General features: G+C 34.6%; 1 protein-coding gene across 3 annotated transcripts in view; it reads left to right on the forward strand.

The window, feature by feature from the left end:
• Nucleotides 1-25,361, forward strand: part of ZNF385D (zinc finger protein 385D) — a 247,063-nt gene that overhangs the window by 166,425 nt on the left and 55,277 nt on the right. For all 3 annotated transcript variants that reach the window (XM_060685761.2, XM_087892574.1, XM_034402057.2), the window contains one exon: nt 13,582-13,744. In XM_060685761.2, the coding sequence (XP_060541744.1) occupies nt 13,582-13,744 (163 nt within the window). The remainder of the gene's footprint in view (nt 1-13,581; nt 13,745-25,361) is intronic.

Here is a 25,361-nt window from a genome sequence, read left to right on the forward strand (position 1 = left end):
GGTTTGTGACTCAAAAATTTCATGTATTATAACTTTTATTTGTGTATTTGCTGGTGTGTGTAATAATAGTCCTTCAGCACTTTCAAAGGTACCAGCCATTTTCTTTTTTTCAAAGTCCAATTATTTTTAATTTTGTTCAGCTATCAGGTCAATAAATCCAATAATTTTCCACACAATTTAGAAGTATAAAGTAGTTAAGGTCAATACAATAGTCTTTTTTCATTTCACTAGCACTTTAAATCTTTTTCTTGCTGCGTAATCTGATATCTTTTACAATGTTGCAGCTTTAATGATCACTTTCACTTGTAAATTTCGTTTTAAATGCCCTTAAGCACCATTTTTTTTCCTTTTTCTTTTAAACGGAGTTAAAGTTTAATACTTGCATTTCCTGTTCTCCTGATTTGCTCTGCCGGCATCCAAGTTCGAATTTTCTCATAGTCCTTAAAATTGCGCTGCTGGTGTGGTTGCAACTCCTTGTTCTGCTTAAAGCAGAATCGTCCCGGATCCGGAGCATTGAAGGGCTTTCAGGGAGCTCTCACCCTGCAAATCCCAGGCTTAAAAAAAAAAGCCTGGGGGTTTAGGGGAGCTCTACCCAGACCTTTCTGCTCTTCTCTCCCCCTTTTTCCCTGGGGGAGAGTTTCGAGCCTCTAGAACAGCTGATTTTCGCTGTTCTAGCGGCAAACGGAATCACGGGACTGGAGCTCCAAAAGGAGCATCCATTCAGGGAACGCGAAACCACCGGAAGTCGGTTCCTGCTATTGTTAAAGGCCATATGTATTGTATCTTACATCAAGCAACTATCTATAAGTCCTGAGCAAATAATGACTTCCATTGCACATTTCCCCAACTTTATATAGTCAAAATAATGATCAGAAATCACATAATAATGGAAGAACCTACAATTATCTATGATAGGGAGAATAGCTTCCGTAAAAATGAATATTCTACCAAAAGTACTCTTTCTATTTCAAATGATTCCAATAAAATTAGAGAAGAAATTTTTTGATGAATTAAATAAAATAATCTTGAAGTATATATGGCAAGGCAAAAAAGTGAAAATAAAATTGAAAATGTTGCAGGAATCTAAAAGTAATGAGGGTTTTGGACTTCCAGACTGGGAACTATATTACCAGACATCAGTTTTTTTACTTGGATAAAAGAATGGATAAATCTGAAAAATAGAAGGTTACTATTATTAGAGGGACATGATCTCCAAATAGGTTGGCATCTTTTCCTTTGGTATGGTAGGAATACGGTGCACAGATATTTTCAAAGGCATTATGTGAAGAATGTGCTGCTTTATATATAGGAAAAAATTAAACTACAACATTATATGAAAATACCAGTTTTGTGGCTCTCCACAATGGAAGCATTAATATATCCAAACTTTATCAATCTGGAAAAAATTGTATTCTATAAAGATTCTGAATGAGAAAGGTGAGCTTAAATCTAGGCAACAACTACAGAATCAGGGCGTGGATTTAGCTTGGTGGGCATATTTCCAGATACTATCAAGATATGAGAAACACATTAAAACATGGGGTTTAAATAAAGAACCAACAGCATTTGATAAGATTTTAATGGGAACGGATGAAAAATTGATAAATATATATATATGTATATAATTACTTATTCACATTTTAAATGGAGGAGGAGCAAGTCAAAGAAACAATGATTGTATAGGTGAAGAATTTTGGTTATAATATAGAATTAGAGAAATGGCAAAAACTTTGGGACAGGAATTATAAATTGACTATGGCCTTGGCATATAAAGAAAATCTTTATAAAATGTTTTACAGGTGGCATTTACTTCCAGCAAGATTGGCAAAAATGTTCAGTAATCTGTCTGCCAAATGCTGGAAATGCAACCAGACCCCAGGTACCTATTATCATATGTGGTGGACATGTACAAAAGCAAGAAAATATTGGGAGAAAATACGTAGCTGGCTGGAAAAGATAACTAAGCAGAAAATAGACCTGAAACCAGAAATATATCTGTTAGGTTTAATACTGGAGTGTTGTTTCGATGAAGAAAGACGCATAGGCAGGAAAATGGTTCACGGGAAGGCCCCTCGGTGGGAAGGCACCTTGACCAAGGCACCCTGACCCCATTCAAAAGGTTCCTTTTATTGTCATTTTACAACTATCATGGCAAAACATTAATCAACGTTTACTTGTACTGATTGGCTAAAGAAGGCTCGTGAATTCCATATGAACCCCTCGTGTTTCCCTCATGTTCTTCCTGTGACAAACAATGTCTACGTGCCGGGTCCCCATGCCTTGCATATCTGAGATAGGGTCTCTGCCAGACATCCTGTCTTTACATTTCTGATGAGATTAGGACTTTGTGCTGATGTTGTTTACTCAGCATGGTTTTCCAATCACTGAGATAACCCCATCCCACACTGGAGGGCTTTGACAAAGGGACCACATATTTAGTCCAGGGGTGAAATCCAGCAGGTTCTGGCAGGTTCTGGAGAACTGGTAGTGGAAATTTTGAGCAGTTCAGAGAACCGGCAGAAGAAATTTTGAGTAGTTCAGAGAACCAGCAAATACCACTTCTGGCCCCAGAGTGGGGTGGGAATGGAGATTTTCCAATATCCTTCCCCCTGGAGTCGGGTGGGGAATGGAGATTTTGCAGGATCCTTTCCCTGCCATTCCCACCAGGCCATGCCCATAGAACTGGTAGTAAAAAAATTTGGATTTCACCACTGATTTAGTCTTACAAATATTGACAGCAGCAAGGCTTATATTTGCTAAATACTGGAAAAATGTGAACACCCCGCTAGATGAGGACATAATTAAAAAAAATTTGGACTGTGCTGAAATGGATAGGCTAACTTTAAAAATAAAAGGTATAGAAAACACAGAATACTATTCGATATGGAATAAATTTTATGAATGGGTACAGACAAGAAGTAAAAATTAGATAAAGAAGGACTACGAATATTTGTACTAAAAATAGAGAAGACCTATAACCATCATAATTAACCAAAATATAAATAAGTCAATTTAAAAAGAAACTTAGTTAAAACTTTTTTGGTTATATTATTACTATTAATCTTAGTACATGTGTTATTATATGAATATTATTATTAGTTCATGTATTAATATGTATTATTTTCTAAATGATCTTTTTTTCCTCTTCCTCTTATAAATGGTATACCCAGACAATACTCTGTATTCAAAAATATTTATGAATAAAACAATTTTTTAAAAAAGTAATCACATAATAATATAATATGATGATTATTTATCTGATTTTGATAACAAATAATGAGGAGGACTCGATATGGAAGATTTACATTGTTATTCTTTTCCCCAAATTATTCAGTAAATTGAAGATGTAATGTTACTTGTGACCTATGAATAAAATACTTATAAAGATAGGTTTTCTATAGATAATGCTCGTCTTTCTGTGTTATGAAGTGTATCTTCCAGACAACTGAATTAACTTTTCCTTAGTTTATATTGGCTTCTTTTTAATTCTTTTTGTAATTGTAAATCATGCAGGATCACTATGAAGTTGCGTAGCCTTGAAATTGAAATATTAAATCAAACATGTGTGTATACTTCTGTATGTGTACATGTGTGTGTAATTATGTAAAATATTGTAGATAGAAATGTATAAGAAACCCTTAAATACTGTATATGCTTTTCATGTTATTGAACTTTTTAAAAAAAATACTTTATTTCTTCTTTCCTTTTTCTTCTTGTTATTGTTTTTTTTTCCAGCTTTATGCTAAACAAATAAGGCACAATAAATACATAACAGCTACCCTACTGACTAGGACCTCCCCAAATTCATTCAACTGGAGCAATGTCCAGCTGAGTGACTTATCTGCTGAATAGTCTTGTCTTAGAAGAACTAGATAAAGAGTAAAGAAAAAAATGTATCCTTTCTGTACTATATGTTCAGAAGAGTGAATGATGGTTAGTTTTTTTGCCAATAGATAATACTAGATGGAATGGGAAAGGACATCAAGAACTCCATCAATAGATGCTCAGGAACTACTGCACAGTTAACTGATTGAGGATAGCAACATTGCCTAGCCTTGATGGTGAGGTTCAGAAATTGTAGACTATGGAACACAATTTCTGTTGATGATGATCCCAACTTAAGGATGAAGTAAAATGTATGTCTATATGGAAGAGCACGTAGTAATGAGAACAATTAATCCAGGGTATATTTTCCTCATTAAAGACCAGTTAAATCAAGAATTAGTCAAGCACTGGTTAAACAGACAATGGTTTATCAACTCTACCTAGTACATATCTGATGTTTAAGATACCATGAATCATTTGTTACCAAGAATGTTCTGCCCCATAATAAAATATATGTTGATCTTTTGGATGACATTTTATCTCGACTCTTGATTGTTCTTCATTGGTCTCCTCAGTCTAAAGTGCATACTCTACTGTACTTTATACAGAAGTGACCAATGAAGAACAATCAAGTAATCTGGATTTATCATTCTTAAATCTCCACACTTAATAGTTCAGAGAAAAAACGGAATGTTAACTTGATGACCTTTTTTATGAATTCTATTTTTATATGCTTAGTGCCATTGGGATTGTGATTTGGAGGCTTAGACTAATAGCTCTTAAATTCAAACTTGAGCAAAGCTGTTGTTTTGATTTTATAGACAAAAGGAATGGTTTCCCTAGCAACAGATACTAAGGTAAAATACTTCAGTTGGTAACACTATTCTTACCCACTCAAGCTTCCTTTAGCTATTCTGCAGGCAAAGAATAAATAGATCAGTAGGAAATATTCAATTAATCCAAGACGAGAAGCTAAGGACAGGTAAGTCTGTTCACTTATTGGTCCAGCAAGAGCTGGTGACAAGATTTCCACTCTTTTGTGAGTTGGAATTTCATGGTTTCAAACGTGACTGTTGCTCAATTTTAGCCAAGAATAGAAAGGATAAACTGTACTTCTTTTTCCTTTACCTCTAGGAAATTGGTTTTTTTATTTATTCAAATTGGCAGCCAGCAGGCCCTATGCTGCCCTATGCTGCTTAGTGAGAGACTAAGAAAAAAGAAAAATCTTGGCTACGTAGGAAAAACCTGGCTAAAAGAAACACACACACACACACACACACACACACACACACACACACACATATATATGGTTATTCGGGTTTTCTCCCACGTAAAATTGGAAGTGTCTTGGCGACGTTTCGACGAAGTCTCATATATATATTTGTAAACCTTAAGTTGTGAACATAATGAAATGATAAAATATTTATTTTAAAACATACATGATAAGTATTGGTAAAAACTTTTCTACTTCAGTACTGTCTTCCTAGTATTCTGTATTAATACTATAAATATGCATAAAGCATGTCATTCTCTCTGTATAAATTTTATGTATGCACATTTTTGTTTGCAGGTCACATCAAGACCCTTTTTTATGATGTATGAAAAAGAAAAGCTATGTGGTCTGTAGGAGTTAAAAATGTCTTGATGGCACAATGAATCAATCAAAAAGTTTTTGAAGACTTATCTAGCAACAATTTAGTTGATCTTTCCCTGTCCTTTCCCCAGTTTTTAAATATATTTAGGATTGAAGTGAAGAAATGTATCTCTTAATTTGCTCTTTAACAAAAATGATATATCACTTTGGATGGGCTTCTACCTGTTGATTATTTGCTTTTGTTTAATTTGTATGCTGCTTATCGCTATCAAATGACACTGTTCCAACTGATTTTTAATATCCTTGGTTTTGAGTTAGTTTTGTGTTTTATCTTTTTGTTTCAAACCATCAGTAAGAGAATAGACTGAAGAGACATTTTGCTGTATCAACAGTACAAGTGAAACATTGTTCTGAACCATGTATTTGACTTGTTAATCCATCCTTCTTCTAATTAGCCAAGTGGCTGCTGCATTTTGCTTTGCTTGAAAAATGTAGCTTTTGCACATGCAAGATATATGTGCAGGGACCCTTACTATTAGAACAAAGAACCATAATAACAGGTTTCCCCCTTCTCCCTTTCAAGAAGAATTTAGGCATTATGTATAGCAGTTACAGAATATTAAAAGGAAAATATATGGGTTTTGTTTTGAAAATGCACAGTGACAAATATGTTCTATGTTGAGGCCACATGCCAGAAAGGTGCCTAGATGATATATCTTGAAGCCTTCTTAAGTAGACATTTAAATTAGCTCCCATGTTTACTGCAATAATTAACAATGTGTAATTGACATTGCAGCCTGTATTAATTTTTTTCAAGACTATATTTGCATGATTTATTTTAAAAGATGACTGTAATTGATTTAACTTATACCTAATTTGATATCCTATATTTAAATTTACTATTTAAATATAATTTTAAGACTTGATGGTTATATTATGTTATGTATGTTATGTTATGTTGTTATGTTAGTTTGTTATGTTGTTTTATGTTATGATAATGTATGCTATTATACTTGATTTATTCATCTTAATGATAGAGTTTTTGTAAGATAAATTTAAGTGATTCAGTCTTTGACTTCATAAGTATGTGACTCAGGATTGCTGATGAGTGATCTGAGAACAATTATAACTAGTAATTGACAGTGACTTTCTGATTGGTGAAATGCTATTGCAAGTTGTTCAAAATTATTAGCTTTTTTGTTTTTCTGGTGAGAGTTAGGAGATTCTCATAGCAAATTTGCCACTAGGTGGATTAGTTAGAAAAGTGTATAGGCGTATCCTACACATATACACACAACAACAAAATGTGTACCTATCCAGACAGTATATTTCCATATGGAAATATGAATTCTTCTAAATGAATCCTTTTCATTTTTCAAATTGCTAACATGGGTTGGAGAAGAGACTAGAAAAAAGCTCTTTCATATACAATAACATGGAAACATCTTTCAACTGGACATGATACCTAGTTTTTGTACTATTTCACAACATTGTACAAGATAAATTTATCTGTATGATAGTTTACAGCTTATTGTAATCAAGGAGTTTTACTGCTGAATGAAAATGTAAATTCAAATGTCTCTGCACACAACCATTTCATATTATAAAGCTCTAAATAAAGCCATATCAATTACAGCCTTATCAGATGAAATAAATTTTATGTTTACAAAATATAAAGACTGTATTTAAAAAAAAAAACCTATGAAATCAGTGAGAAAGACTATATTCATTTCAATGAGGCTGCACTAATTATTAAGACTAATATATATTCTGCCATATATTTATTTGTTTGTGACTATGGTAGAGAAATACTTAAATATTTTCTAAATTAAGTATTCTTAAATACAAAACATTAAAGATACATTGTCATAGAGTTACTAAGGCAGATGACTGAATGATGAATGCTCTCCGTTCCTGATCATCAGGAATTTCAAGAATGAGAGATAAATTTTGAATTTTGCAGCTCTGACACTGGCAGTGTTACACATCTTCAAGAAATATAAATATTGTTGAAAACAAAGAAAATCTGGCTTAGACTGCAGAATATTGATTATTGTTGTTGTTTGGCTGGCAATGGAAAATACCCTAAATCTAATACTGCAACATTCAGGAATAGGCTAAATATTCAGTGAATGATAGATGTTTATTTTTGCAGCAAATAAAATAATCATGACACAGATTCCTTTAAGATGCCAAATAAATGCTTGCATTGCTAAGTTTATAACATGTTTAAGATCTAATTGGAATATTATGCTATTTTTTATTGCACTATTTATTTTCTACCATTATTTTCTCAAGGCATGTCATAGTATGTATGTTACCTAGATAAAAAGTATAATCAATTATTTGGTCTCTTTCATGGTTCTGAATCATGGTTTCCATTTGGGTTTAGACCATAGCTAATGGTCTTGCCGATGCTAATGGCCTGTAACCACAGCCTCTTTGTTGGTGCAAATGGCCTGCAGCCACAACCTCTTTTACAGCGCAAAGAGGCTTGCCACTACAGCCTCTTTGCCAGTGGGAATGGCCTGCCACCGCAACCTCTTTGTCGGCATGAGGCCCCCCCATGCCCTGTTTTGGGCCTGGAAAGCCTGCTGCACCAACCTGGAAACCAAAACACTGCATGGGGAGCACACCCCATTTTGGTTTCCAGGTTGGTGCGGGAGGCCTTCCAGACCCAAAATGGGGTGCGGGCGATGTGTGCGCAAACTCCAAAAATGCAATGCGAGCACTCCCTTGCATGTGCCCTGTCCCCCATACATGCACACATGTGTTCCCCACATGCGCTCCACCCCCATGCAGGCACAGCAGAGACCCAAAGACTAGCTGACTGGCGGGAGCTACGCATGCATGCAGGGTGCAGCTGGTCTGGGGCAATGGCTGGCGTGCCCACAGAGAGGGTTCTGCATGCCACATGTGGCACGTGTGTCGTAGGTTCACCATCATGGATATATACTATAACTACTTTGCATATATGCCAACACACCAACAGGTTTAGGAATATTTTAAAACTCTTGTTCTATTCTTTATGGAAAGGATTGTAATAGATTTTTGTCAGTTTCCACTTTCATTCTAGAGATTCTAGGAAAGAATAAATAGTTTAGCTTAATTTTTAATTGATTAAACAGTTGACCAGTCTCTCTTTCTCAAATTAATTGCCAATACTACTTGCCATAAAACAACTTTCTTTATCCTTGGATCAAAAATGAGGAATTTGCATGCTGAAATGTTAGGACAAAGAATGTTAACTTCTTTGTGAATAGCAAGTATAAATACAATTCCAATATGCTAAAAACTGTTTATAATCTACCAGTTCACTCAGACATCTTTATTTTATATCTGAGAAGGTTGGAATTCTAATTTAGTTCATTGTGATTTACCTTTACAATTAATTAAAAATATCCTGAAATTCATTGGTCACAACCCTCCTAGCTTTCGAGAGATCTTAAAGAGCTGTATTTATCACAAACACTGAGGTAGAGTGATGCTGGGTCACAAGAAAGTAACTATTAAGGTGTTGGGAAGTGTCATTTGATGGGCACAAGGAGTTTTTCTGATTATGCTGTATTTTTCCCATTGTTATTGTTTTTTGAAAGCTGGCCAGAGTTGTGCTGCATAGGAAGAGCAGCTGTAAAAATCTTTTAAATAAATAATTACTTTACTTGATTGCTCTTCTCAATAAAAGGTAGTGGATATAATGTCTGTATAAGGTTGAAAGCTTGAAATTAGAAAAGGCAAATATCTTTTTATACACATTCTGAGTCAATAAATATTATTAAAATGTCCCAAAGAAAATGCCATTTTTAATATATTGGTAAAGCACAAAACACACGTGGCAATCATGACATAAATGTGCAAGAGATGCTATCATTTTATTTATGCCATCCTACCTTAACACTGGTTTTTCAATTTAATAGTAATTAACATTTATATGTTCACATTTGGCTTATAGTATGTCTCATAATGTTTTGTGTTGTCTGAAAATTGTAAAGATGCATGACTGTGCTATGTTTGATTTGTTTCTAATGATTATCTTCACTGTCCAGTGTTCTTTCAATATGGGTACCTACAACAATACCAAAACTGATTTAGAGAAAAGGAAATATGACTACTGTAGCTATCAATATAATTGAATAGTTTTCTATTATAGATAGCACAAATTTTGCAGCCATGTAAACCCAGACATGGAGAGTTTTCTATCTATTAGCAAAATTAAATATTATGGTAAAATGTTGTTTTGGTACATATACACAGATGTACACCATATATTTCAATTTGGACTTGCAGATTAGTTTCTTTAACCTACTTGTATCCCAACTATTAGTAAACAGAGAAATTATGTAGGTGGAAAAGTTCAGTGGTTATAGTATAATTCCAATCCCATGTTGAGTGTTAATATATAAGGGGTGACAGGCTTGAGTTTTTTAAAAATGTGCAAATGTAGTGGAGACTATTTAAAAGCATTTAGATAAGATGCTTTGCAAAGCATGTTGACATGAATGAAGCATCATCTTTGATTCATTAATACACCTGACTTTTGCTTTGAAGGATGTTTTCCAAATTCCTCAATCTTTATGTATGCAATATTTCTTCTAGAATCAGTAGCAAAGTGCTGTGATAGGCATGCACATGCATAAGGCTAAACAGGACATTCTTAAGACGAACCTTGCATGCTTTCAAATAATGTGGTTGCTTTAACATTTCAAGTAGCACTTCATTCACCCCACTATATTTTCAGAAGTGCCTTTCTTGAATGCTTTGTGTAGTCCTACTGCCTGTAAATCTTACTATTAACCACTATCTTATTATTTTATAGGTTGTGGCTGTTAGATCAGCCTTTTCTGTGTTGGTATTACTCAAATGTATTACAACTACAGTTCTCAGAATTCCTAATCAACCTGCCCAAAAGATAGAAAATCCTGGAAGTTGTAGTTCTAACTAATTTTGAGAGTACCAAGTGGCCAATAATGTATTAGAAAACTGAGTTCATGCATCATTAAGAAGACAATTCCCTTTGAAGATAGTATTCTATAAAAATTTTCTAAGCAGGAATTCATAATAATTCCTTGGTATCCGTTTGATATGTCCATTCCACTTCTGCAGTTTATACTGCAGACTGATATAGGATCAAGGCCTTAGCAACATTATTAGTACCCTTCTCCAAAAAAAATTGGGAATCAGCCATGCATTCAGCAGTCTTTAAAGTCTGCATTAGATTGATGGAATAAGAAACTCAGTTTTCTGCACATTGGAGTGAAGGAAGGAATTGTGTTAAGCCTTTAAACATCTGTGGGATAGGAAATGGAGAGGAGGCAAGTAAAAAAATGGATAATAACATCATGATAGAAAACCTGAAATTTACATGGATTACAAATTGGGATGCATCATGACATCACCACACACATATCATCATTTTGACATAATTCTAATTTTCTGTGGATGTGTATAATAGATCAACACACGAATTCAAAATTCTAGTCAGTGCTACCTAAATTCTGTGCATTTGAATGCATACATACACAAGTCATTCATTTATCAATCTGGAAGATAATAAAGAAAATTCTGCAACAACTCAGGAATATGCATAATTCCTGAGTTCAGAATTTTGTCACTTCTTAACAGCAGAGCCCCATTGGGTTTCTGGTGGTGCTTTCCAAAATGTAGCATAATACCTGGGACTGTTGTGTTTCATTTATTTATTTATTTATTTGATTTATTTGATTTATTTGATTTATTTGATTTATTGGTTTGATTTATTGGTTTGATTTATATGCCGCCCTTTTCCGGAGACTCAAGGCGGCTTACAATGCGTTAAGCAATAGCCTTCATACTTTTGTATATACCTGCTTAGTAGGGCTTTCGCACCCGCCCCAGGAGGTGTTCTTTTTTATACAAAGTCAGCTTATTGCCCCCACAATCTGGGTCCTCATTTTACCTACCTCGGAAGGATGGAAGGCTGAGTCAACCTTGAGCCTGGTGAGATTTGAACTTGCAGTAATTGCAGGCAGCTGGCACTAAGTGCTACTTAACAACACTTTAGTCCACTGCACCACCAAAACTCCTTTTAATGTAGATGCTGCACATATAAAGGTAATTATATGGTCCTTATTTAGCAAAGCTAATTGGAACTGGAAGTTCTGTTGTTAAGCAGTGGGGTCATAAGTTGTAAAACCATTTGACCATGTTACTTAGGAATAGCAGTTACAACAGTCCCGGTTAAACAAGGATTGTGAAGGTCATTAAGGGTCTCATGTGATCTCAGGACTCCAGATTTTCTATCGGTTTATTTATTTATTTATTTATTTATTTATTTATTAAATTTATAGTGCCAGCTATTCGCACATGGAGACTCAAAACGGCTTACACAATAAAAAATAAAACAAATAGAAGAAAATTATAAAATAATAAAATAGCCCTCCACCCCCTACCCTGGTGACAACATATCACACAAGCCATTTAATGGGTTCCATCCTGCTCTGGGTTCCTCAGGCCCACTGATAGAACCAGGTCTTCAGCGCCTTCCTAAAGAATGTTAGAGTCAGGGCCAGTCTAATCTCTGGGAGAATGATATTTCAGAGAGAGGGAACAACCATGAAGAAGGCTCTTCTTCTGGGACCCACTAGGTGTATCTCCCTAGGGGATGGGATCCAACATTCCTTGCCTCCCCGCTCTAGTGGGTAGATGTGACAGGCAACAGTTGGTCCCTCAAATAAACTGGTACTAAACCATGAAGGGCTTTAAAGAAGACAACCAGAACCTTGAATTGCACCCAGAAACAATTGGCAACCAATGTGGCTCCCACACGAGAGGTGATACATTTGCACACCGAGGTCTGCACAAAACCATGTGGGCCACTGCATTCTAAACCAACTGGAGCTTCCGGATGCTCTTCAAAGACAGCCCATGTAGAGTGCATTGCAATAGTCAAGACGGGAAGTGACTAGCGCATAAGTGACCATGAGTAGGGATTGTCAGTCAAGGAAAGGACATAACTGGTGCACAACGCGCAGTTGCACAAAGACCCTCCTGGCCATGACTGCCACCTGTTCTTTGAACAGAAAACACAAATCCAGGAGATCCCCCAGTTTATGCACAGGATCTGTTTGGGGCATCCAAGACCAAAGATGGCAATTCTCCCTGGGCCAAAGAACCTCAAACCCAGAGCCACTCAGTCTTGCCAGTGTTCAGTTTCAACCTGTTGCTTCCTGTCCAGCCCCTAAGAGCTTCAGGCACTGCAAGAGGGAGGACACAGCATTGCTTAACATAAATTCAGATTTACTTGTGGGGAGCTGGAAGGAAAGGTTATAAATTGTAATCACGTGATTGCTGGATGCTGTGACAACTATAAACAAGGGGTCTAATCATAACTACCACTTGTTTAGCCCTATCATAAATTCAGTCACTAAGTGAAAAGTTATTAAATGAGGATCACCTGTACAATGATTTTTCCTATAAACAAGAGGCATAGATTTATTTTGTTCTTTTCTTTTTTAAAATATTTTTAAATCTTCAGGAAGAAAATATATGACCACCCTATTGTTTAATTACTGCTATTTAAAATGGCCATTTGTGTTCACTTTATGAACACTTATTAACACAAAAGTTCAACAAATTAATCCAAATAATTTCATCAGAAGTTTTCAACACAAAGAATTGGTCAGATCCATTGCAATGGGAAGGAAAAACAATAGGCTTTAATTTTGGACATTATAAAATAGCCTTTGATTAAATGCTGATTGTCTTCTCCATAAAAAGAGATGGCTGCAATTCCCCTCTTCTTGCTTGGTGTCTATGAAAAATATTTTCCATGGCTGCAGTTGAAATTAAATTTTCAGTTAATGTGTATCTAATGTAAAACCAGTTTGAAAGAAAAATGAATTGCATTTTTCCTTAGAGAGGAAAAATTCCCAGCTGCCAATTTTTTGAGTGTATTTTTAAAGTGAGTGTATTTTTAAGAGAGCAAGATAGTCTACATAAAATCTATAATATTCCTGTGTCACTGTTTCCAAAGGATTATTTTGGGAAGAAACTTCAGTTTGGTCATGATCTTGGTATGGAAAATGGTACCCATTATTGAAAGGTGGTCTGTATTTGTACTAATACAGAGAATGCCATTTTAGAAATGAGCCTGATTGCATGGTTCATTTTGTTCTCCTTTGTAGAGCCAGGCTGCGGCCCACTACAAAGGCACTAAACATGCCAAGAAGCTCAAAGCGCTGGAAGCCATGAAAAATAAGCAGAAATGTGTAACTACCAAGGACAGCGCAAAGACTATCTTCACTTCCATCACTACCAATACCATCAATACCAACTCTGACAAAACAGGTTAAGCAATAATTTCTGTTGTGATTTATTTCTTTTATTCTTTTTCTCTTGTTGACCGCCATGTCCGTTGGGTTATGTGCTTGCCATGCTGATTCATGCTTGAGCCATCATTCTGTGTAATATTGATTCTTTTCTTCTTCCCAGTATACTTACAAGGGGAAGGTAATCATGGCAAGTTGTGTAACTGATTTCTCTTGTGCACAAAGATGTTTGTCACCATGTCGGGCATGAATGCATATATTTTAAGATGAGTAATATCTATTGCCAGCAAACAATTAAGCATAAATTGCTCAAAGCCTTGTAGTCTGAGCCAGAACTGCCTCCTCCTTTGCAGTTTTCTGTGACTCTTTTTTAAAAGCATTTTGTCAAAGCTTTATTGTCACATATTATTATTTCAAAAGGTATTGCATGATTTAAAATTGGATAATTTCCATGTACCCTCCACTCACTTTATAAACAGGTAAGTGTGACCAAAATGGATTGTTCTTATATTTCAGTTGCACAGATTGAAAAACAGTATCTAAGTTTAAAACTTATTGATCAAAATCAGATTGTGTGAGTTTCTCTCTACTTCTCCTAGTAATAAAAACATTGCCAGCAGCTGCTAAGTTGATGGGACTTGAGTCGCCTTGCATTTAAAATCTGAACCACTGTCTGGGAAAATTTATAAAGAGACAATTCAGCATTTTATGTAAAAGAACTGATCTTGTCCTTTTCTGCTCTGTTTATAGTATGCAAGGTCCATACATCTGGGTAAGATGGGCAGCATACAGCATAATAAATAAAGATAAATAAAGTACTTTAAAAAGATCAAGAAGCATTTGTACTTGATATAAAACAAGTAAATGGTTTACTTGTTGTGGTATGGTCATTTGATAAAGAGGGTTTCTTTGAACTGCTGCTAACCACATTTTGTTAGTCATCAGTGTGGCTGTTCTGCCTTTGCTTATGGCCAGCTGCTCTTTTAATTAGTGTTCATCATTAAGGAAACAGGAATTTTACACTGAACTGAATTGGTTCTTGCCAGATGGATTCCCATAAAATATATGGTATGGCTTTCCCTTCATAAAAAAATAGAATGGAGACAGCCTTTGTTCTTTTTAATTAATGCATATAAAATGGATGAAGCCTTATAGCAACTTTCTAACGTGTAATATATGTGTGTGTGTGTGTGTGTGTGTTTTCGTGGGTGCAAACAACAGCAACTCAGCTCATCAGCTCAAATCCCCCTGCAACTCAGACTAACCCGAGCACAGCCAAACCCCCAACCAATCAGAACACACCTCCACCCAATCAGAACACAGCCAAGCTCCCACCCAATCAGTTCACACCCCCACTGGCAGTTAAAAGGAAGAAACAGCTGCGATCACACATTGCTCCTAGAAGCATGAAGCCAAAAACACCAGCCTGAAGATGACGAATGAGACTTCGTCGAAATGTCGCCAACCCGAATAACCAAAGACCTACATATATATATATATATACACACACACACACACACACACACACACACACACACACACACACACACAACCTTTCTAATGTCTAATATATAGACATTGGCCTTATAGCAACTTTCTATAGAGTTTAAAACAGACAGTAGGGCAGAATGGTGGAGTCGGGGAGATGCTTAATGTATCTGTAACAATGACTACATTTGAATCTTGATTGTTGTGTTTGTTTTAAAAGTCCCTCAATTGATTAGTTTTCACTCAAAGTAGACTTACCCTTTGTAAAACATACAGTTCCAATTGCAGGTACTACAAAGTTGTGGCAGTTGGACAAAGATTGCAATATGAAGCACATTACTCTGAAGAAAAGCTATGTGCAGTTCAGACTTCTGGATTCAGATGTCACTGTCCCACTGTCATTTGAGGCCAAATGACTTCCACATTTATAAAAGAGGGATAAGTATATTATTATTAAACAGCATACAATGAAATTTACCATGAAATAATCAAAATATTTCAAAGAAATAATTAAAAGAGATGCAACAGGATTGCAACTGTCCATATGTACACATGTGCAGAGAGATAGAACCATATAGACAAAATACGGAAATCCATGATATGAGGCAGTTTGATGTAGAATAGTGTGTTAGACAGCAAATAAAATATAATATTTGTCAGAAGTGAAGAATATTATTTGACAATTGTATATCTCATTTAAGATAGTAATTTAAAATAATATGTTTAAAGTAATTTAATAAGGAACTTTTAAAATACTAATGTTGTATCTGATGAATGTTTAAATCAGGAACCATTTTCAGTAATTCAATTGTAATCTTTAATAATATAACAATAGGTTATATTACAATTTGGGCAGCTGAGTGACTTATACCCATGCAAAGTAACAGAGTCATATAAGCAAAACTTTAACCTGGCTTTTTGCTGTTTGCAAATGTCTTGTCTTATAAATTTGTACTAGTGTTATACACAATTGTGTAATTATTTTACACAATTGCATTATGGCATTTGTGACATTCTCTTCATTTCATCATGGATGCTGCTGATTATAGACACCAGCATTTGAGAACTTAATCATGCATTCTGATACTCAAGAACCAGGTCAAACAATGAACTTGGAGCTATTGTTCTGAATAGGTAAAAATATATTTTATGTACCAAATCATTTTTGTCAGCTGTTTCTTATTCTTTACATTCTATTGTAAAGGTTATTTTTGTTTGAATTGTTTGAACTGTTTGACTTTGAAATGTCTTCAAAGTCTAGCAGAATAGAATTTGTACAAATTAGAAAAATATCAATGATCAAAAGTATGTATATTATTGTGGAAACTACTTTACCAAGGGTATGTGTGTTTTTTTATAACCATATTCATGTTCCTTTGAAAAAAATATTTAATTTTTTTCATGGCTTTTAAAAGCATCTTCAAAAGATCCGTATGTGGAATGAAGAAAGCTAGGAGAAAGGCATATTAACATCATTTCAGTATATCGTGTAAAAATCATGATTAAATAATGGAAAATATGCTAGAACAACAATTTGACCAACAGTTAAACATTTCCCAAAAGTTGGAATCTTCACTGTCTACTTGCAAAAAAATATGGGATGACTCAATATTCAACTAAAGCAGGAACTGAAAGGGGCAGTTATTTTTTCTAGCCCTTTGGCAGAATAGGATTCTAGCAATGACTTCTAGAAAATTAGAGACATGTTGAAAAAATATCAAAGTACAAGCTGAATTATTAAATCCACTTGTACTAGACTGTATAATGATTATAGACTCATATGAGACTTTAAATCCCAAATCCTTCATATCTTATTTTTTGTATATTTCGTGCATTAAATTTTCTTATGAAATAATTGAATTTAGTAGAACAAAATAACTTTATCTAGTGGACCAAGAACAAGGAAGAACAAAACAAAACTTCAGTTTTAAAAATGGAAGGATGTTGTTTCTTCCAAAACCAAAACTAATCCCTGATTTCCTTTCCCACTGCCAAAATCCACAATCTATTAGAATTATTGAACTTCCAACATTAATGAAATATTCAAAATTGTGGCCAGAGAACACATAATATCAGGAAAGGAAAATTTAAAAGAGAGTTGTGGGGAGAGAGGTTAAAATAAGATTCAAGATAAAAGAAGGAGCTCTGACAGAAGAGGCCCAGGATAAAACTTGTGAGACCCACCTCAATCTCTGTTCAGGAGAAAGTATGATTCTGAGTTGTGTATGTTTGTATGTTTTTGACTAGCCTAAAAAAGAGATCAGCATGCCTTGGAAGTCAGTGGGAATAAATTATTATTCAGACTCATGGAAAATGCTGTTCTAAAGTCTCCTTGCAAAGAATAGCAATCAGGAGCACATGTAAATGATCTGCTACCCTCTGCTTATCCATAAAGATGCCAAAGAACTAGTCTACTTGCTGGATCCTTTATCTTTCCCACAGTCAATGCAAAAGGGACATCACATTTTAAATGAGAAAAAAACCTAAGTATTTGGGCAAGATTTAATATGTCTTTTAAATAAATAAATAAATAAATAAATAAATAAATAAATAAATAAATAAATAAATAAATAAATTTCTATACCACCCTTCTCCTGAAGGACTGAGGGAAGTGTACAGCCTATTAAAAGCACAAAGACAGACATCAGTTAAAAATAATTAAAATTATTAAATAATTTCAGCTCAAATTTAAAACCCCAAAAATTTAAAACACCCGATTTAAAAATCATTACATTGATAGCCCGGCCTGGCGGAACAAAAGGGTCTTGCGGACACAGCGAAATACACGGAAGTCGGAGATCTTATGCAAATCTGAGCCACTTTATTTAATTATTTTAAATTTTATATTGTTGTTTTGTTTGTGTTTTTAAACAGGCTGTACACCGCCCTGAGTCCTTCGGGAGAAGGGCGGTATAGAAATAAAATTATTATTATTATTATTATTATTATTATTATTATTATTATTATTATTATTATTATTATTATTTCTGGGGGCAGTTCATTCCACAGGGCAGGGGCTCCCACAGAAAAGCCCTCCTCCTGGGTTTCGCCAGCCGGCATAACTTGGCTGATGGCCCCCTGAGGAGACCCTTTCTGTGGGAGCAAACTGGCCGGTGGGAGGCTATTGGTGGCAGAAGTCGGTCTCAAAGATACACGGGTCCTATGCCATGGAGCACTTTAAAGGTGGTAACCAACACCTTGAATTGCACCCAGAAGACCACTGGGAGCCAGTGCACCTCGCGCAGGAGGGGTGTCATGTGGGCACAATGGGTTGCGCCCATAACCACCCGTGCGGCCGCATTCTGGACCAACTGGAGCCTCCGAGTGCTCTTCTTTTGAAAGCAATGGTTCCATTAATGTCACCTAAAGGTCCCTTTTCAGCCAGAAATCAGTTACTAGACAATTCTATCCAGAATGTTTATGAATGCTGTTAATAGTCCTTTTCAAAATTATGTTAAACAACTGATAGCTCAATTGTACTGTTAAGGATTTCCCAACTTCTGGATACAAATCAATCTGATTCAAAGTTCTTTTAATATTAAATGGTAACAACCAGCTAGGCATGGGTGAATTAATTGCTAGATCTCAGGGCAAAATGAATTGATGGAGATGGTTTATGCATGTATCTGTCCAGTTGTTATGATAGCTTGCTTCAATATAAATTTTCTTCACTTTCCTTTGTATATTTCTCTGTTCATTTGCATGTCCTAAATATGGGTGTCATGTGAGCCAACTGAGGGATGAAAAAACAAGTGAAACAGAGGCTTTTTTTATAGCTATCCAGCCATCCACAATTTCTGATATTGCTTCTAATTTTTATATAATGGATCAAAATGCAATTATAATATATTCTTAATCAAGAGAAAAAGTATCTTTAGAATCCCATTCAATCATAATTTCCAAAGAACACCAAAAAACTACATGCACTCATTTACTTTTCCTGTCCGCTCTGCTTTCCCACGTGATGTTACAGTATATCTTACCAGAAGGATCTGAAAATACATTCCTACTTAAATGACTGTTCCTTGATAAATTATCTTCTAAGAAGCAAAATGTTGATACGTTTGTTGTTATGTCTGAGGCTGCTGATGGGAAAAGAATGAGATATACTGATGGTATAATTGAAATAAAAGTTGAGATTGGGAACTGTTTAGGACAATCATAGTGTTTGTGCAAAAATGGAAATAACCCTTTAAATAAATTAAGATTTGGGCAGAAGCTGGCAGTACAGATCACAAGGATACTGTCTTCTTGTTATGACCCAGGGTTGATGCACAAGGAACATATACTAGGAGGGAGCTTAACCACCTTTATTCAACCACCATCCCCCACCATCCCCACAATCCAGAAAGTTCTCTGCCCACAGGTTATCCCTACACTCCAGTAGCAAGGCTCAAACACACGTGCCCGCAGACATTTTGTGCAACTTCATCACAGTGAAAGTCCATAGGAGCAGCACTCTGGGGGCAAGACAGGACTTCAAACTTGGCAAAGTTCACAACAAATGTCAAGGCAAAGGATCAAACCTCATTCCACATTATGTGCTATATTTCCACACAAAGCTTTTTTGCTTAAACCTGAAATTAAAGAATGATTCTGTATAGAGAGTGAATTGACAGGTAGCACCAATTTGGTAGGTCAGGTGATACTGACATTTGTAGCAAATGTTCCTAAAAGAGTAATTTGAAGAACAATAAAAGGAAGTTTAACCATGGATGTATGTATGTGATGATGAGGGATTAGATATTTTTAATATATGTGGACAATGATGATATTGCTATTCACTTATGTTTTTCTGGATGTTACATGCAAAATGTGGCCATCTGTTTTATTAATCATTTAGTTTATTTATTTGTATCCTTCTAAGAATTTAGCAAGTATCAAAATTCATTTTAAAAAACCAGCATAAATCTCAACAGAGGTCATGTCACAGTGCATTATAGATTAGCTCCTTGAACTATCTGTCTGTTCCACCAAATTAGATACCATAAGCATGCTCTAGGTCCCCTCTCTTAAATGTTGCATCTGATGGATGCATAACTTTTCTCTAGCAGTCCCAACCTTATAAATCACCTGTCTCCTTGAGATCCAACAGGCATCCAATTTTTTACTCTTCCAGAAGGCTGCAAAGAACAAGAATGCTGGAACAGGGTGAAGTTGGAGCCTGGCTAGATTATGCTGGCTACACTAGAGAAGATTAGTTGTACTACTTTAATATTAATATTTTAATTAAATCTTTGCTTTAATTACTTTAGGTTTTTATGATGTTTTTTTCTCTGAACTGCCCAGAGTTAAATCTTTAAAGATAGGCAGCTGATGACGGAGGGATGGAGGAAGGGATGGACAGATGATGAATTAATTGATTAGTTTAGAATCAATGCTGCCTTCTGTTTTCTGATTTCTCTTAAATTTCTGGGATTCCCTGAATTGAATTATATTGATTTCTACAAAGAAAAAATTTATATTGGCTTCCTGAAGCCACCACTCTTTTTTTTCTCTTTGCTGGTATGTTACAAATGGATTTCATGGTACTTTTTATCTTTTTCCATTACAGTTGAGGGATATTTATGATTGGCAGCTGTTTTGTGACCTAAAATTGAATTTTTTTTTCAGTATATGTCAGAACATTTGTTTCAAAATAATAGCATGGCAGTTTACTAAAAGCCTTATTGTCTTTTCTTGTATTTCTGCTCTTTTCTGAAATAATTTTCTTCCCATAATAATTGATGTTTGCCCATGTTGGTTGCCATTGCAGAATATATGGGATATATTGTTGACATTTTCAAACTTGTGTACTTGGAAAGAACATTTATCTTCCTTGACAAAGTGTCATCATGTTCTGTGAATGGACAGTTAAAACCTCACTACACTGTGATTGGCAGTGCTCATTTTACATTTTCTGAAATTGACCCCTATCATTTATATTTCACTCAAGAATGTCACATGTGTAAAAAGAGGCATCATTAAAATAAAAATGACATTTTAGCTCATTTTAGCAATTGTTCCTTGAGTCCCATTTCATATGCTCTAGTATATTCTTATGTTACTGTAGGTTGAAAATTATCACACTGTGACCATTATTGCTAAAAAATCCATTTTGAATCTCTAAAACAGAAATATTGCAAGGTTATGAGGCTTTTAATATAGTTAAAAACAAAGAAAATGCCCCCAAGCTACTGTAAGACCCAAAGGAAAGATGAAAATCCAAGCCTTACCAGGTCACAATTCACTTCATTTTGTATAATGTTATGTCTATCAGAAGGTGGCTAATCTTTTACAGTTTATAACTGTCTTAAAGCAGAAATTATTAATATACTGTATATCTACCTCATCCGAAAACCTGAAACTCTGCTTACTGAGAAGTATAAGATAAAAAGAAAGAAAAAAGAATGTAAAAATAGAAATCCACTAATTGTGTGTGCTTAATGAAATGGTTTTTTTTTTTTTTTTTGCTTTAATTTATATGCCGCCCTTCTCCGGAGACTCGGGGCAGCTTACAATGCGTTAAGCAATAGCCTTCATACTTTTGTATATTTATACAAAGTCAGCTTATTGCCCCCACAATCCGGGTGGGGGCAATCACCTACCTTTGAAAGGATGGAAGGCTGAGTCAACCTTGAGCCTGGTGAGATTTGAACTTGCAGTAATTACAAGCAGCAGTTGTTAATAACAGTGCTTTAGTCCACTGTACTACAGGCTCTTACCTGTATTTGGTAAACCAAATCTTATGAATTGGCAAAGTAGCCCAGATTTAAAGAACTGTAAAATTAGTATATGAACTCTAAAGTTTCTAAAACTTAGACTGAAGTTCCATTGCAGCCTCCTTTTGAGCAGAAATTAAAATTTTCAATGAGCAGAATTGTTTCTAGTCTAATCACCAAAATCTTGTTTTAGGGATTCATATTGTACATCTTCCTCTTTACCTTGAATTCACAAGGTTTGTCTCGAGAGGCAATGGACACATTTTCTTCAGTGTGCAATCCCAGAATGTTTTTCTTGGCTGTGCCAGAATGGTGAGACCATTTATCTGGAAAACTAGGGTTTAAGTTCAAACTGCTCCTTTTTTCTATGTTCTAATATATTTCTAATTTTTTGATGGCTATTGAAAATGAAGGAGGCTGCCAAAATGAAGTAATTTGAAGAAGCATATATAATAGCTAAGTTCCCTCCCAATCATTTGACACTAATCAGCTCTTGAGAGTCTAATTTAAGAAGAAATCTGAGCAAAAACTCATTTAATTTCCAATTTTTCAGACAGTAATGGATGATTGGATTTTCGATGAATTGAAGCCCAATGAATCAGGAAGACACTAGATTGGGGTAGATTCCTCTTATCAATCAGAATAAAAACAAAAGAAAGGAAAAATAATTTTCTTGCAACTGTTCTGCCTTTGTTTTCTGTAATATGAAAATAAATTAAGAAAAGTTGCAACAGTGTTTAATAACTTATGATGCGTAATAATTTATGTATAATTCCAATTTATATTCAACTCCAACATTTGGAAAGATGAATAAAAACAAAGACCATCCATAGTATTTATCATAATTTCTGCTAAAAGTCTTATTGTGTGAGTGCATTATAAGGCATTTATCATTGTTAACACCTTTCTGACAAATCAAGTAATATCAGAACAGGTTTTTATGATAAATATTAATGTACAGTAGATGGCTGTCTAAGTGAAGTACATTATAGGTTTTTTTAAAAAATAGTTTTTAGTGAACATTTTCCAAGTTTAAAAACCACAAGGAAAAAAAGAAAAAAGGAAAAAAAAAGAAAAAATACAAATACAAATACAGATACAGATAAAAATACGAACAACATAACAGCATAATATAATTTTACAGCTTCCCTTATCAGCATGTATATTCTGCTTTTGTAATTCACTATTCAATATTTGGCTTCTCATAGATTTTAACAATTCTAGTAATAGTGTAATAATTATGTTGTAATAATATAATATATTCTGATTTTACATATGTACATATATCTTTATATTATAATCAATAGTTTTAAATCTTTTATTTCTTGTTTTAGCTTCTATTCTCTAGCCACTCGTACTTGTATTACATTTTTAAATATTAATTTAAAAAAAACCCATGTGTCATTCAAGCAATTCATTAACATATGTTGCTTTCTTAGGCAGTTGCTTTAGCAGACTTTGAGAAAGCAGACACGTGTGTTCAGTGGTGTAAAGACATCCTGATAAGACTGCCAAAAGAGGTCAGAGGTTAGATCTTAAATGCTTTTTTATTCTGTTGTACTGCCCTGATCCTTCTGGGAAGTTCGGGGGGTGGGGGGAAGGAAGGGAGGGGAGAAAAGGGGAAATACTTGTAAAAAAAATTTTGTTTTTTTTTTCTTTTATGTAAAACTCTTTAATATTTAAAAAAAAACATCTGGGCCTTTCAAATGCACTTATAAAATTACCTTAGCCTAGACTACCTCTGCACCTAGAAGAATCTCTAAATCACTATACAGAATTGGATCGCTCATTCTGATAAATGCTTGTTTTGAATCCCAGTGGCTATACATAGGGCAGAGTTGGACATTTTATTTATTGCTTATCAAAATATTACTCAAGCCAAAAGTAATGAGTCAAATTACCTGAGCCAAAAGGAGCTTTGCTCATATCTCTTGAATTCGTATGTTTCTATGCCAAAGTTATAGCATGGGAGGGAAAGATAACAAACCTGTAATTAAATTAGAGTAATTCATACCATAATTTTGTAATTGCTGTTTTTAAAAAGCTGAGAATTAACCAAGTTTATTTTTTCATAGTACATTATAGGTTTTCACTGCCTATCACTTATTCCTATGAAGTTAATGAAAAATTAGTCTATTCAATATTCATGTGGAATTTGAATCTTCCAGAAAGGAGTTTTGAAATATGTTTATTTGTTTATTTTATTTATTGGAATTTGTCAAACAAAAACCAGAACAAGAATAAGAGAATAAAAATACAATAACAGGGACGATAGGCATGTTAATGCACGTATGCACGCTGCCTCTACTGACCACTTAAGTATGAAGTGAGGTCCACGGATATCAATTTGTGACTGAAACTGTGAAAATTTGTAGCTGAGACAACTGAATCAGATAGGGCATTCCAGACTTTGACAACTCTATTACAGAAATCATATTTTTATAGTCAAGTTTAGAACTATTTACATTGAGTTTAAAGCACTTTTCGTGCATGTATTATTACGATTAAAACAGAAAAAGTCATTTACAGGTAAAACATTACTACGTATAATTTTATATGCAATACTTAGGTCTGACCACAAGTGACGCAATTCTAGTTATCCAAACTGAAGATTTCAACCCTAGTAGCATAGGGAATTCTATTGTTTACAGAAGAGTGCAAGACTTTTCTCGTGAAGTACTTCTGAACCCTTTCTATTGTACTGATGTCAGATATATGGTGGGGATTCCAAATAGTTGAACAATACGCTAAGATTGGTCTAGCATCAGTTTTATAAGTTCTAATTAGCAATACTATGTTTCCAGAAAAAAAGCTTTGCAAAATTATACTTACAACTCTTAATGCTTTTCTAGCAACGCTGTTACAATGTGTTTTAGAGCATAAATTGTCAGAGATAAGTATATCTATGTCCTTAACAAAGTGAGGGTCATCTGCTAGATCAATGCCACTTAGCTTAAACTTGACATTCTGATTAAGTTTACCAATATGTAATACAGAACATTTTTTATTGCTCTGTATTTGGCATAGCATTTGGCAACTTCAAATCAAAATTTGAAGTTGCCAAATAGATGGCCATTCAGATGGTCACATCCCTGTCATTGTATTTTTATTTTTTCATTCTTGTTCTCGTTTTTTTGACAAATTCTAATCAATAAAATAAAAAAATATATAACAAAATTATATGTAGAATTGAATAATTTTACATCATCAGCAAAAAGAACACAGTTGCTTTTAAAGTGATCGCATAAATTGTTGATATGTATAGAGAAAAAAAAGTGTGGAACCTAAAATGCTGCCTTGCAGAACACAACTGATGCAGGATTAGACAGTAAATTCCCTACTTTGACTTTCTGCAGTCTATTAGACAAGAAGCAGCAATCCACTTGTGCAAAGGTTCATAAATGCCATAAGAGTTTCATTTCAACAACAGTTTATCATGTACTACTG

This window comes from Pantherophis guttatus, chromosome 4, assembly GCF_059756535.1.
Source record: "Pantherophis guttatus breed Tessera chromosome 4, ASM5975653v1, whole genome shotgun sequence".
Lineage (NCBI taxonomy): Eukaryota > Metazoa > Chordata > Lepidosauria > Squamata > Colubridae > Pantherophis > Pantherophis guttatus.